The sequence below is a fragment of the Mollisia scopiformis genome (assembly GCF_001500285.1).
Source record: "Mollisia scopiformis unplaced genomic scaffold LY89scaffold_17, whole genome shotgun sequence".
NCBI lineage: Eukaryota > Fungi > Ascomycota > Leotiomycetes > Helotiales > Mollisiaceae > Mollisia > Mollisia scopiformis.
In genome coordinates this window covers 686,539-700,119 of record NW_017263597.1, presented here as the reverse complement: position 1 = coordinate 700,119, position 13,581 = coordinate 686,539, and the positions used below count along the sequence as shown (strand labels likewise).

General features: G+C 49.0%; 5 protein-coding genes across 5 annotated transcripts in view; 2 read left to right on the top strand and 3 right to left on the bottom strand.

The window, feature by feature from the left end:
• Positions 1-2,066, top strand: part of LY89DRAFT_686853 (phytoene desaturase) — a 2,312-nt gene extending 246 nt beyond the window's left edge. The window contains exon 2 of the mRNA XM_018215379.1: positions 61-2,066. Coding sequence (XP_018068732.1) covers positions 61-1,850 — 1,790 coding nt within the window. The 3' untranslated portion in view covers positions 1,851-2,066. The remainder of the gene's footprint in view (positions 1-60) is intronic.
• A 1,088-nt stretch (positions 2,067-3,154) lies between these two features.
• Positions 3,155-4,503, bottom strand: LY89DRAFT_137123 (uncharacterized protein). Its single transcript, XM_018205285.1, has one exon. It carries the CDS (start codon positions 4,231-4,233, stop codon positions 3,385-3,387), a length of 849 nt encoding a protein of 282 aa, XP_018068731.1. The 5' UTR covers positions 4,234-4,503; the 3' UTR covers positions 3,155-3,384.
• A 270-nt stretch (positions 4,504-4,773) lies between these two features.
• Positions 4,774-5,816, top strand: LY89DRAFT_590243 (family A G protein-coupled receptor-like protein; the record flags this gene model as incomplete). The annotated part of the gene is made up of 2 exons (XM_018209580.1): positions 4,774-5,148; positions 5,199-5,816. 2 exons carry the CDS (start codon positions 4,774-4,776, stop codon positions 5,814-5,816), a joined length of 993 nt encoding a protein of 330 aa, XP_018068730.1.
• Positions 5,817-6,711: 895 nt separating this feature from the next.
• LY89DRAFT_686851 (uncharacterized protein) lies at positions 6,712-7,053 on the bottom strand. Its single transcript, XM_018215378.1, has one exon. The coding sequence runs from the start codon at positions 6,944-6,946 to the stop codon at positions 6,776-6,778; it is 171 nt and encodes a 56-aa protein (XP_018068729.1). The 5' UTR covers positions 6,947-7,053; the 3' UTR covers positions 6,712-6,775.
• Positions 7,018-9,835, bottom strand: LY89DRAFT_784329 (DEAD-domain-containing protein; the record flags this gene model as incomplete). The annotated part of the gene is made up of 5 exons (XM_018222777.1): positions 9,445-9,835; positions 9,194-9,387; positions 8,706-9,146; positions 8,163-8,654; positions 7,018-8,114 (listed from the first exon to the last, which is right to left on the bottom strand). The coding sequence occupies exons 1-5, from the start codon at positions 9,822-9,824 to the stop codon at positions 7,018-7,020; spliced, it is 2,604 nt and encodes an 867-aa protein (XP_018068728.1). The 5' UTR covers positions 9,825-9,835.
• Between the last annotated feature and the right edge of the window lie 3,746 nt (positions 9,836-13,581).

The following is a 13,581-nucleotide window of genomic DNA, read 5'->3' as shown; positions in this document are numbered from 1 at the left end:
CCTCACCTCACCTCACCTCACCTCACCTCACCTCACCTTACCTCACCTAACACTCACCAGGAGCCGGAGTAGGCGGCCTCGCAACAGCAGCCCGCCTCTCCAAAGCCGGCTTCAGCGTCACCATCCTCGAGAAAAACGGCTTCACCGGCGGCCGCTGCTCGCTCCTGTACTCCGACTCCCAAACCTACCGCTTCGACACCGGGCCCTCTCTGCTTCTCCTCCCGAAACTCTTCAAAGAAACCTTCCACGACCTAGATACAAGTCTCGAGGCCGAGGGCGTGCAGCTGTTGAAATGCGAGCCGAATTACAATATCTGGTTCGGGGATGGGGAGAGCTTTGTGCTGAGCACCGATATGGCGGTCATGAAGCGCGAGATTGAGAAATGGGAGGGCAAGGCGGGGTTTGAGCGCTGGTTGCAGTGGTTGGGAGAGGCGCATCGGCATTATGAGGTTAGCGTGACGGAGGTTCTGCATAAGAATTTCTATTCGGTGGTTAATCTGCTACGGCCGAGTTTCTTGCGGAGGTTGTTTGAGTTGCATCCGTTTGAGAGCATTTATTCGCGGGCGGCGAGGTATTTTTGGACGGAGAGGCTGAGGAGGGTTTTTACGTTTGGGAGTATGTATATGGGGATGAGTCCGTTTGATGCGCCGGGCACGTATAGTTTGTTGCAGTATACGGAGCTGGCGGAGGGGATTTGGTATCCGGTTGGAGGGTTTCATGCTGTTTGTCGAGCGTTGGCGGGGATTTGTGAACGTCAGGGAGTGGATATAAGACTCAGCACGCCGGTGAAGGAAGTTCTTACTACGGAAGATGGGAAGACGGTGACGGGTGTACTATTGGAGAATGGAGAGGTGTTGGAAAGTGACCTGGTGGTCATCAACGCGGATCTAGTATACGCATACAGCAACCTCTTTCCCCCAAAAGCCTCCTCAACCTCAACCAAACTACAAAAGTACTCCAAATCCCTCCAAAAACGCCCCGGCTCCTGCTCCAGCATCTCCTTCTACTGGTCCCTCTCCCAAAAGGTCCCCGAACTCACCACCCACAACATCTTCCTCGCAGACCAATACCGCGAATCCTTCGACTCCATCTTCGACCGGCAATCCATCCCCGAAGAACCCAGCTTCTACGTCAACGTCCCCTCGCGGATAGACCCTACCGCCGCCCCCGACGGAAAAGACGCAATCGTAGTACTCGTCCCTGTCGGACATCTCCTGAACTCCTTAACCTCATCCGGCCACGGCGTCTCCCCAGAACAAGACTGGGACAACATCGTCTCCTCCACACGCACCAAGATCCTCACAACGATCCAATCCCGCACCTCTTGCGCCGCTCTCTCTTCTCTAATAACACACGAACAGATCCACACGCCCTTAAGCTGGGAATCAACGTTCAACCTCGATAAAGGCTCGATTCTCGGCCTTAGCCATTCATTCTTCAATGTCCTGGCTTTTAGACCGAAGATCAGAGCTAAAGGTGTGAAAGGTGTGTATTTCGTAGGCGCGAGCACGCATCCGGGGACGGGGGTGCCGATTGTGCTTGCGGGGGCCAAAATCACTGTAGAAGAGATCTTGAAGGATTTGACGTTGCCGGTGCCGTGGGGTGGGAAGGTGGCTGTTGAGAGGGATGAGGGCGTGGTGCAGGGGAAGGGGACGGGAGAGCTAGATAGGGTGAGGAGGGGAGGCGCGATTTTGAGTGATCTGGGTATCTTTGTGTTGGCGCTGGTGGTGTTGGGGTTGAGTTTGGGGTATATGGGGAGTGGGTTGGTGGTTAAGTGGGATCCGGAGCTGAAGCCTAGGTGGGGGAGTGGGAGGGTTGTTGGGAGTGGGGTTAGGATTGGGGAGTTCTGAGCTGTGAGTTGGAGGGAGGGGTAGAAAGTAATGTGTAATGAGATGCCCAGACCACTTCTATGTCGGATCAATTGATAGTATGCATAGTTGAGACAAAGGTGCGTGGTATACGAGTAATTGAATAACAATAACTACATTGTATATTAGAGCATTGAATCTGATACAGCGACAGCTTCGAAAGTCTAGTTTGTAGCTAACAGTTCTATAAAGTTTCTCACACCGAGAGTGATATTCAAGTATTCTAGCTTAAAACGCCATTCTCTCCTCGCATAGAACAACAACTTCATCCTACCTCCAAGCCCCCAAGCAAATAAGTAATGGTAGAGCTCAACAACATAACGACTTCATTGCATAATCAAACATCAATATTCTTGATTTTTTGAAGTACGGTAGTCTGCCAAAAAAAAAATCCCACCACCATCTTAACTCCTGAGATGCAAGTACAACAAAATCTCCTCCAGCCAAGTGTACCTTCCTGCTCTCTATAATTCACATTCTCAGGGCTAGACAGAAATAAGAGGCCGAACCGAAGTTGGCACGGTACGCATATTCGAAGAATTCAAGTTCTTGCCAATATTCTGTTGAGACTGTATTGACATCCTTACATGTAAAGTTTAAACAGCTTCTAGGGAAATGCTGTTGAAAGGTTTTTGAAGATTTGACAGATTTGAGCAAGGGAGGCTTTTGGGGTGCACTCAGCCTTGTCGTTCCTTGCTCTCAAACACAAGGCTGAAGCAAAAACCCCAAGCCAAGCAAGCAAGAAGTAAGTAAAAGCAGCACCTTCCTCTCTCTCCACAGCGATCATAACCCGAGACGACTATCTATCTCATGACTCTGATCGAGTCTACTCGGTATGCTCGGGACCGGCACTCGTGTTGCTTGATCTAGCATCATAAATTCCTGAAGCGTATGGGAAAGAAGCTTACCCTTCTAAGGTAGTATTCTCCCCTAGCTTGCGGGCTTGTGAATGAGCTAGGAGATTGTGAAGAAGCTTGAGAAATGCTTGTTTTGATTTGGCGCTTACTTGAACGCATGTTCAGGATGAGCCAAAGATAAGCAAACGCCTTCTGCATCACTCCGTCTTTAGACCAGTCGTAGAAGAGAAGCCAAATCACGTCAAGCTCGATACGGTAGCATGTTTTTCTCCGATGCTATGCGATCTCGGCCGACAAGCAAAGCAAATGACAACAGAAGATCTATTGTTCGAGACCTACGGATTCTTCGGGGGTCGTCTCCTCTCGTTTATTTGCAATTCAACAGATCTAGATTTCTACCAAAATTCCATTGGTGGGACTTGGTCCGAGCGAAACCTGTAAAGAGCGAGAGGGAGATTTTGTATGACGTCTCAGATATTGGGAGTTGGCGGGCACTAACTAGCACGCAAAGTGCCGTTGAACGAGCGGTCTGAGTGCCGATTTTCGCGAGCATCAGGGTTTGTAGATCTTCATATGGGAGGGAAGCAAATTTGAGTTGTCAGGTGAGGGAGGTCGTGCTTTGAGTTTATGTCAGGATGCGGGGAAGGTTGGAGTCAAAGTCAAATGAAGTGCAACGTGAAGCAAATACAGACAGGTACAGATGAAGATGTGAGGTGTGTTGTACCACCGTATCCCGACTTGGTGTGAGACAAATAATTTCCGGGGCAGCAGAATCTCGTGGCAGCAATGGAATGGAGGTGATTACACGACAGCATCGTGGAATCGGGGCGGCCATGGGACTTTGCAGATTGCCATGCTGTTTGTGATGGAGCTAGGAGATATGTACAGGGATGATGGGGCAGGGGTGGCTGCGATCTAAAAAGGCTTGATCGTCGACCGAGATCGTGGCTGCAGGGAGGAAGGCTGAAACTGCGACGACGTGGTCCTGAATGAAAAGAAATATGTTTTCTTGGTTTGAGGGGAAATGCTGGAAGGAGAAGATGATTGACAGTCTGATGAGGAGGTGAGAGGATGGATAAATTGATAGGGGATGATTGGACTTCCAATCTGCGAATCTGTTGAAAATTTTCTTTCGAGGTCGGTGAAGTGAAGTGAGGTGAAGGAAGTTTCTCGTTTGCGGCGGGAGAGCAAGCGAATGGGCCTGAGCCATCCCTGTACAAATCTCGACTCTTGACGGCACCAACGGCCAACTGAAGCTTGACATCACCAAGTATTCCAGACTCGACGACGACGACGTCTCCGGGAATACAAACAATTGTTTCATAGTGCGCCACACTTGTATCGATCGTCGTTGCCATCTGAGCAAAGTAGCTAGCTGCGTTTAGGAAGTTCCCGGCAACTACGGAGGAAGAGATTGACAGTCCTTCTTGAGATGTAGGATGACGAGACTTACGAAGAAGCTTGCTTGTCAGATGCACTTCACATCTTTGCCAGATGTAGCCTTGCATAAGCTCAGAATGATTGGTCACAAAGTGGATGAGCAGGAGCAATTGGAGAGCCGCTCGGATGCAGTGCCGTTTGATGTTGATTGCTGTGAAAGAGCAAGGAAGAGTAGTGCAAGCCGCTTTCCACCTATCTGAAGTACCGGCTGGAATAGCTGCGGGCAAGTGACTCGAGTTGCACTACTGTAATGTTCCCAGATCTTGGCATTTATTCTGCAGCTTTCAGTCTAGTTAAGCTTGAATCTTGATCCCATGCAGAATCTCTCATCTCTCATCTCATTTGCTTCGAAACCCGCGCTTTCCCAATCTGGTGGGAGAGTCCATATCAACGTCATTGCTCTTGCTGTCCTGCACGTCAACAACACCAGAACGGACCTTCCCACAATTGACTGAAGTCTGGTCTTGGCTCTTCTTAAACTGCTTCTCGTCGCTCGTCTGTTTTCTCTTTCATACATATACAACAACATCCTCTTCGCTTTAAGGATTAACCTTTTGGAATACTCTACCCTCATCTCCTACATTCGAGCATCGAGGACATCAATCAAGATGATGGAGAAGCGAACCAACGATGCGTTGAACGCAAATCCCGACGTCTTCCTCTACCCAGCAACTTCGCAAATCAACATCACCACTCATGGCTCTGACTGGTACTGGGCTGTCACTGCTGTGATGGTTGTTTCCACCTTTGCCTTCATCGGCATGAGCTTCACAGTCCCACGTCGCAACCGCATTTTCCACTACATCACTGCTGGTATCACCCTCGTTGCTTCGATTGCCTACTTCACCATGGCTTCCAATTTGGGCTACGCTGCCATTCCAGTCGAATTCATCCGCAGCAACCCTAAAGTCGCTGGCATGAATGGTATGAATTACCGTGAGATCTTCTACGTTCGATACATCGACTGGTTTGTCACTACACCAGTAAGTTCTACTTCCAAATTTACCATCTGCATCGCTAACAATCATGGCAGCTTCTTCTCATGGATTTGCTCCTCACTGCTGGTCTCCCGTGGCCCACCGTCCTCTACACCATCCTCATGGATTGGATCATGGTTGTCACTGGTTTGGTCGGTGCTCTTGTCGCTTCATCCTACAAATGGGGCTACTTTACATTCGCCATGTTTGCTCTGTTCTTCATCGCCTACAACGTCTGCTATGTTGGTTTGGCTCACGCCAAGGCAATTGGTCCCAACGTCCACAGAACATTCCTCATGTGCGGTGTCTGGACCATTTTCCTTTGGTTCCTCTACCCAATTGCCTGGGGATTGGCTGAGGGCGGCAACGTCATTTCTCCAGATTCTGAGGCCGTCTTCTACGGTGTTCTTGACATTATGGCCAAGCCAGTCTTCGGTGCTATGCTCCTCTTTGGCCACCGCAACATCGACCCCGCTGTTCTCGGACTTCATATCCGCGACTACGAGGACCCAACCGCCACTCGCCGCACTGAGAAGAGCAGTGCGCTCGGAGCCTCTGATAATGGTGTTGTCGACAGCCATCACCACAATGGTACCAACACGGCTGTCGCTGGTGACAACGTTACTACCGGCGCACCAACATCCACTGGTACTCACCCTCAAACTACTGTCTAAGCAACCGGATTTGCTTTCATTTCGGGCTCGGCATGCGATGATACCATCTCTTACATAATATCTGTCAGGTATTCTGACTAAACATCTCCTGGCCTCGGTCCTGGTTGATGTTGTTTTCACTTGAAAGTCCTTCGCGGCTCTTGAGTACTCGTGTATCCTTTCGGTTTGTATTTGCGTCAATGTGGGCGCCTGGTTATGGATTATGATTAGATTTAATAATGTTGTAAATAATTATGACGAGGAAGAGAGGAGGAGGGGGGAGAAGTATTAGTCATGAATCCACTTCAATATCAAACACTATCCATTGCATGTGACTTCATTCTTTGCTGGTTTTTACTCGAGAGTCCGACTTGACGACCTTAACTTCTTTCCAATCATTGACATAGTACGCGTGACTTGATAAGAGGGCATCCTCCCCAAACCCCATTTCCAGCCATTTGTTCCAAAGTCTAGCCTTCCCCTGCGAAAAGAACTCATCCTCTCTCTTCGAGATTGACACAGAAATATCATGTGCCGTGATATGATGGCGACGAAGAAATCGGAGGACTCGTGGTACAAGAGAGAATTTGAGAAACAAATTCTGGAGAGATGTGAAGGCGTTCACGGGAACTATTCGTGCCTGTTTATTTTGTGCTCTTCACTGCCTCGTGGGGTTTTTGGAAGAAGGGCCATTGTACTGGATGGAGAGTGGAAGAGTTGTGTTGATTTGGATTTCGGGGTGGGGGAGGGGTTAGGAGTTGAGAAGTGGTAGGTAATAAGTCACTATTCAGAGGGGAAACCAAATGAGAAGGCAAGATCACAAGCAAAGGAACCAAGAGTTTTTGTTTGCGATAGCATAGCATTTCTAAGTACTAACTACGGCAAGCAAAAAAAAATTTTCCCTGTCTAATTTTCCAGATATTACCCTCTCGCACCCAGATCCAGACATCCATGCGCCTTCTATGCCATGGCCGGTTCCTTCACCGTCGGAGATGCCGTGTAAAATCCTTTTTTTTTTCTTCGTCTTGTCTACCACCAAACGAACACGCAAGAGAAATTAAAGAAGGCGGGAAGGAAGTCAGAGCATTTGAGGTGCAAATGACAATGACCGCGAAACGATGAGAAGAAGAGGTGTTGTACAAACAAGCCATCTGCTAAATCGATCTCAAGTCTAGGAAGACGAGAACGAAAATGCAAATGAATGTTGGAGAGAGGGAACCAATTACCAGGCACTGTCGTACTTGGCGCCGATAGGATTGCCCCAATCGTCGTATTGAACAGCAGGCTTGGCTGGTGCGGGCTTGACTTGAGGAGGTTGTGGTTGAGCCACTGGGGGTTGGGCAACTTGGACTGGGGCGCTCGAAGGAGGAGGACCAGCCCAGGCTTGAGAAGGTGGGACTTGGGATTGTGCAACCTGTCCACCACCGTGGTTGGCAGATTGAGGGACGAAGGCAGCGGTTTGTCCACCCCATGGGGCAGATGCGGCGACAGATGCAGTTGGAGGCATGCCGTAGGATTGAGCACCGAATTGTTGGCTTGGGGGAGGGTGATCGAATCGTTGGGTAGACGGAGGCATACCGGGACGACCATCATATTGTTGACCGAATTGTCCAGCGGTCGGGGCCATACCGGGTTGTTGACCATTGAATGGTCGTGCAGCTGCGTTCATACCGGGTTGTCCGCCAAATTGTTGACCAGGTTGACCGAATTGTCCTGCAACAGAAGCCATAACGGGTTGTTGACCATACTGTTGTGCAGGTTGGGCAGCCGGAGATGGACCACCCCATCCAGCAGAGGATTGAGGAACTTGGCTGGCAACCTGAGCACCATGTTGAATTGGACCTGCACCCCACTCAGAAGCAGGTTGAGCGACAGGTTGAGCGACAGGTTGAGCGACAGGCTGGGCAACTTGAACTGGCTCGGGAAGAGCAGCCCATCCACCGGAAGCCAAAGGAACTGCAGGCGCAGCATCAGGGTGAGCTCCCCATGCACCAGGTGCGGTTCGCTCGGCCCAAGCACCACCATCAGCAACTGGCTCAGCAACTGGCTCAGCAGCAGTCTCAGCAGTAGTTTCGGCATTATCAGTAGAGCCCCAACCACCGTCAGCGTTCTCCTCCTCTTCATCAACCTCAAACTGAAGCTTGGTGATGTCACCTTCGCCATCAGCAGTGAAACCTTCAGGAAGGTACTCCTCGAGGAAGTCTGGGATCTTCTGGTGAGTCTCAAGAAGAGTCTTGACCAAAACCTCAGCGAGATCGGAATCACGGCTGTTGTAGAATGAGGTGGCCAAGCCCAAGTTACCAATACGACCAGTACGACCTGCGGAGATGTTAGCATTGCTTTGAAGTGTCGTGAGGATGAACTTACCAATACGGTGAATATATTCTTGAATGCCACCATACTGAGGAGATGGGAGATCATAATTGATGACGTGCATCACATTATGAATATCCAAACCACGAGCGGATACACCAGTCGCAATAAGTAAAGGATTCTTACCCTTGCGGAACGAGCGAATAGAATCCTCACGCTCACGCTGAGTACGATCACCATGAATCGAAGTGCACGGAAAGTTGAGGTTGAAGAGGAAATCATCAACCTCGTCAGCCGTACGCTTTGAGTTAACGAAGATGATGGTACGAGCAGGAGGCATCGACATTAAAAGATCGACCAAGCATTGGCGCTTAGCATGAGCCTCAACATAGACAACCTCTTGCTTGATATTATCATGGGTAGAACCAGCGCGGCCAACACGAATGCGGACATGGTTGTGTGTCAAGTGTTGCTCAGCAAGTTCACGACAGATCTTTGGGAAAGTGGCCGAAAACATCAAGTAGTTGATGTTGCCTTCCTCTTGATCTGTTCATTATGTTAGCATTGATGGCGTGAGAAGAATGATGAGTGACTTACCACCACCAGACATAATCTGCTTCAATTCGCTCTCCCAATCAGATTGAACCATTTCATCAGCCTCATCAATCACCATGTACTTAAGGCGCTTAAGGGTCAAGAGATGGGGACGGCTGATGAAATCAACTAAACGACCAGGGGTACCAATCAGAAGATCACAACCCTTAGAAAGGTGATTCATCTGCTCGGCAATTGGTCCACCACCATAGACAACACATGGGCGAAACATGGTACGATAACAGAAGCGACGAGCCTCATCGAAGATCTGAGTAGCCAGCTCTCGAGTAGGGGCGACGATGAGAACCAGAGGCTCAGCACGAATAGGACCAGAAACTTTAGCATCATAGGTGGCTGGGTTGGGTCGAGGGGCACACAACTTCTTGGCCTTGCCCATCAACTTTGACAAGATGGGAATCAAGAAAGCAGCAGTCTTTCCAGAACCTGAATTTATCAGCTAGATCTGAATTCCAATGTCATAGTGTACTTACCAGTCTGAGCGCAAGCAATAAGATCCTTATTCTGGAAAATGGCGGGAAGAGTATAAGCCTGAATGGGTGTTGGTCTATCGTATCCTGCCAGCTGAGTATTCAGAAGCATGACAGGATGAAGGCCAGCATCCTCGAAGGACCTAACGGGGTTAATGCGCTCAGTACCTTCTTGGATAACCTCAAGCATGGCAATCCTTGATGAAAGCTTCATTAGCATTGTGGAACTAGACATGAGTTCAAGAATGGCTTACTTCTCAAATTTAATACCAGTCCGAGTATGATTGGCGGCTCCAAAGAGCTGTTGCTCAAGAGCTTCAAATCTGGGGGCAACATCACCATACTCGTCGTTCCATTCGTACACAGCAGCGTTGCCAGCCCAATCGCCGTCTCGAAGGCCACCTACAGCATCATCCTGGTCGTTGTTGGCTCCACCAGGTTGAGATTGTTGGATGTCAAGAAGTTCCTTGTTAGATTTGTTGTAGGTCTCATAATCGTAGTTCGACTTCTGAACCCAGCCAGCCTCTTGAGGATTGACCTTGGGTGCATCGGTAGAAGCCTCTTGAGGCGCATCGGTTGGGATGGAGGGGTCAGGCAAAGCAGCCGACATATCGTCGGTTCCCCAGGCAGCCATTTTGATTGGTAGGATCCTGTGAAGAGGAATGTCAGAAAAGTTTATGAAGATGAATGTCCAGGGATATTGAGAGTGCCGAGGCTGTGAAGACAAAAGAAAACCCGAAGATGAGCCTGTGCTTGAAATCTCGAAAGGGGGTAGCTCGCTAAGCCATCTCCATTCGCTACGGGGCACGTGTAACACGCACCACAAGTACACTGTACTGAGTAGACTATTGTTGATCAAGATGATGAGGAAGGCGTTACTCGTATGGATTGAATACAAGATCGCGCTTCAGAGAGGATGGCACCACATATGATAACGACATGCATCAACTTTGATGGTAGGACAGCAGTGCGCCCAAAAAGAAAACCGCAATGAACTGGGAGATCTCGAATGTGAGATGACAAGAACAAACTCTGCACATATGATTGGGCCAAGGCCATCGCAGAGTAGACCAAGCAGCAATGTGAAGAACAACACGTGCGTGCAAGTGTGGAAGGAGATTGAAAACATGGTGATGGCGTTGAGAAAAGAGCAAAGGCAAGCAGCAGAAACATGGAGTGGGTGTATGAAATGAAGAAGATAAAGAAAGTCGCGTAGATAGATGACCACAGCCAACGTACCTTCGGAAATGAAGTAAACTCAATCAAACTGTATGCAACGAGTATGTCAGTGGGAAATTCTGATATCAGAGATCGTAGAAGAGGATGAGGGTGGTGAAGAAGGATGGAAGTGGATGGGCAGTGGGAAGGAAAGGTGGATGACGTGGAAAGAAGTCGTGCTCATGTTCGACGCCCACCGCCAACGCGCTCAGCCATTGGTCAACGGACAGCAGGCTTTGCGCGTCGCGGATACTAAGCCAATGGTATGGTGAAGAAGATTGCAAAAGGGAACATGCAGGACAAGGTTGAAGGAAGGGAAGGTGTCACTTACGTTCTGTCTGGTGTCGCGACAGCAAGTTTTCCTTGATAGGAATTGGAGATCTTGGATTCTGAAGGAGCAGGAAGGCTAGCCAAGGTGTTTGATGATGGTGTGAGAGAGTCCTGAAGGTGGAAGAGCGTGTCAAGGATGAGGGGTTCGTCTCGAATCTCAAGGGAGCAAAGTAAACAAACAGATCGTGCGCCGTAATCGAAAGGGAGAGAATACGTACTTGGATTGAAGGAGCGGATAGAAGAGGGCGAAGGTAGGTAAGGAGGTGCCTTAACCTATGGAAAGAAGATGGGGAGGTGTTGATCAACTAGTTCTTAACGTTGCGGAATTGTAAAGGGTTGAAGAATCTAGAAGATCGAGAGAACGAGGAGGATGGTTTTGTAGAACGCTTTCCGCGCTAACGGACCCACAAAGCTTTAGCGAGCCTCCTCCCCCGGGCTCTTGCCTATCTGGGTGCTCTTCCTGCATTTGGAGGTGTTTGTGGACCGGTGAATCTTCTATCGAGTCTCAGGGAAGGAATATGATGTATCATACTCATGCTATCATGAATAATTGCACGGGAAAAGACTGAACTTTCCTCTGGGGTTGCATCTCTTTTGCCCTTACTGCAACAGCAAGATTACAACACTCGAGTTCTCAAGCATAGGTTTCAGCATACACGTACAAGTCAACCTACAACGGAGAGTAATATTGTGGCTCTGAAGGACGACTTGCAAGAACAGCCTGCTCATCGCGGTCTTCGCCACAAATGCTCCGAATAAAGGGTGAGGATACTTGAATTTCTGGGATGTTGACTTGCCCCAACCAGAAGATTCGTCCGTGTAATACCGTCTTCATCATACCTGCAGAGCTCAGATATTGACCACGGAGTATGTATCGAACTCCTGACAAGGAAATGCAGAATTCCCCGATACTCGAAGGTAGGCAACAGAGTTCCTTGCCCTGCAGCGTCTCCAAATCTGAATACTGCTTCAACAGACATGCAAGAGAGCTTTACTGACTCGAATCCGAGGTTCTTACAACTCGTTATGCAGTTATTCGGTGCAGCAATTACCTCGACCCTTTATCCTTCCTCCAATTTGCAATTCTTTCAAGACGACGCAGACGAACGATATTACACACAAGGCAATGCACGCTCGAAGTTATACACAAGCTGATTGAAAGCACGGGCTCTGGAAATATTACAATATTTCTACGATACACTCTAACCTAACTCCAGTGCGTCGTGTTTCTGGCGGAGTGATGTGGAAAACGACGACACTGCGGTGCTGAACAAAGTGCAGTTGCGCGACATGGCAGATTGGCAGTCAACGCGATAGGTAGTCAGAGATCTCTTTTGTCCAATCTATAGACAAGATTGTAGTGGTGTCAGCTTTGGGTGGGCGCGACCTTCCACTGACTACGACACGACAAGGTGCGAGTTTCCAGCTTCATGGGTATCATTTATTTCTAACACTCAGCCATCAAGTATATAGCCTAGCTCATGGGATGGTCTTACGAGAGCTTATTGAGCCTGTAGAGAGTTCAAAACCCACAATCGTGCAGAGGAGCAAAGGCGCAGACGGAAATACCATAATGGGAGCTGGTACTTGAGCAGTGCCGTGCAGGAAATGTGCGTGGGGAAAAGTCTCCAAGGGCGATTAAAGACCACCTCTCGCGAGCCTCAGCGATCTCTCAAGATACTCTCTTCATTCTCTCCACTATAAGACTCGAGGAGGATGAGGTCATCGGACTATAGTATATCTTCCCTTTCAGCCTCAGCCGATCTCTTCGCGAGCTAGGCCTTGACCACACTACATATTTGCACGGAGCTTCATGAAGGAATTCCAATATCAGGCCAGCGCTCTTCTCAAATTCTGGATGTCCGTCGATCAAGGGTCTGCTAAGTGGTAGTTCGGGTCTTATTTCTGAAGGACTAAACTTCTGCAAGTGCAGAGACTCAGATACCTGAGAACGAGAGACTTCTCAGCCGAGAAAGGGCCACTGGACTCTCGGGAAGGTGGCCAAGTTTATATATCGGAGGCATTTCACTTATGCACAGTGTAACAACACTTTCTGATATGTGTGCGATAGCTTCACAGGACAGCTTTGCCACTCCAAAATACCGAAGTTTGGTAACATGGTCCATCAAGTAAGTGGCTAGAGACAGCTATTGTTCAGCTTAAATATTTCCGGTCCTCTAAAGGGGATATCAATATTCATCAACTGTACATGTACAGTTATAGCGTGCCACGATACGACGAAAGACTTATAGAGCAACGGAGACGGCGTCCACTTGGAGACGAAAGTCAAGTACCAAGACAGGAAAGAAACTTCCCTTGGTTGGACTTCCTCATGGCCAAGGGCCAGGGACTAGGGCTCATTGCGCCTTCCTCGAAGACTACTATGGCACCACAACCCAAATCTGAAGCAAGAGGCTCTAGGATTTCGTCTCTACGGAAGCACAGCACAGCACAGCAGCATCAACAGCTAAAAACGAAAGTTCAACCAGACTCTAAAATCTCTGGCATTCGAGCCCGCACTTACGCCTCCTCGCAAATCGAACTGGCACTTGCCTACCACCATCATTAGCGACAAGAAAACCACACCCACAACAAACCATGATCTCCAAACTCTCCTCCCCTCCTCTCACCACGCTCCAACACCACAAACGTTCCTCACTCAAAACTCCCAAAAAAATTCTCCCCAAAACGAAGGCCAAAGCCCCCACCACACAATTACCCAGAATCCGCCTCGCAACCAAAACCCTCAAAACGATAACAGTACCCCGAAACTCGCACAACAAGCGCTTCATCGTGTTGAGGAGATATAAGGTAGTCAAGAAACGGATGTTGATTCGGACTAT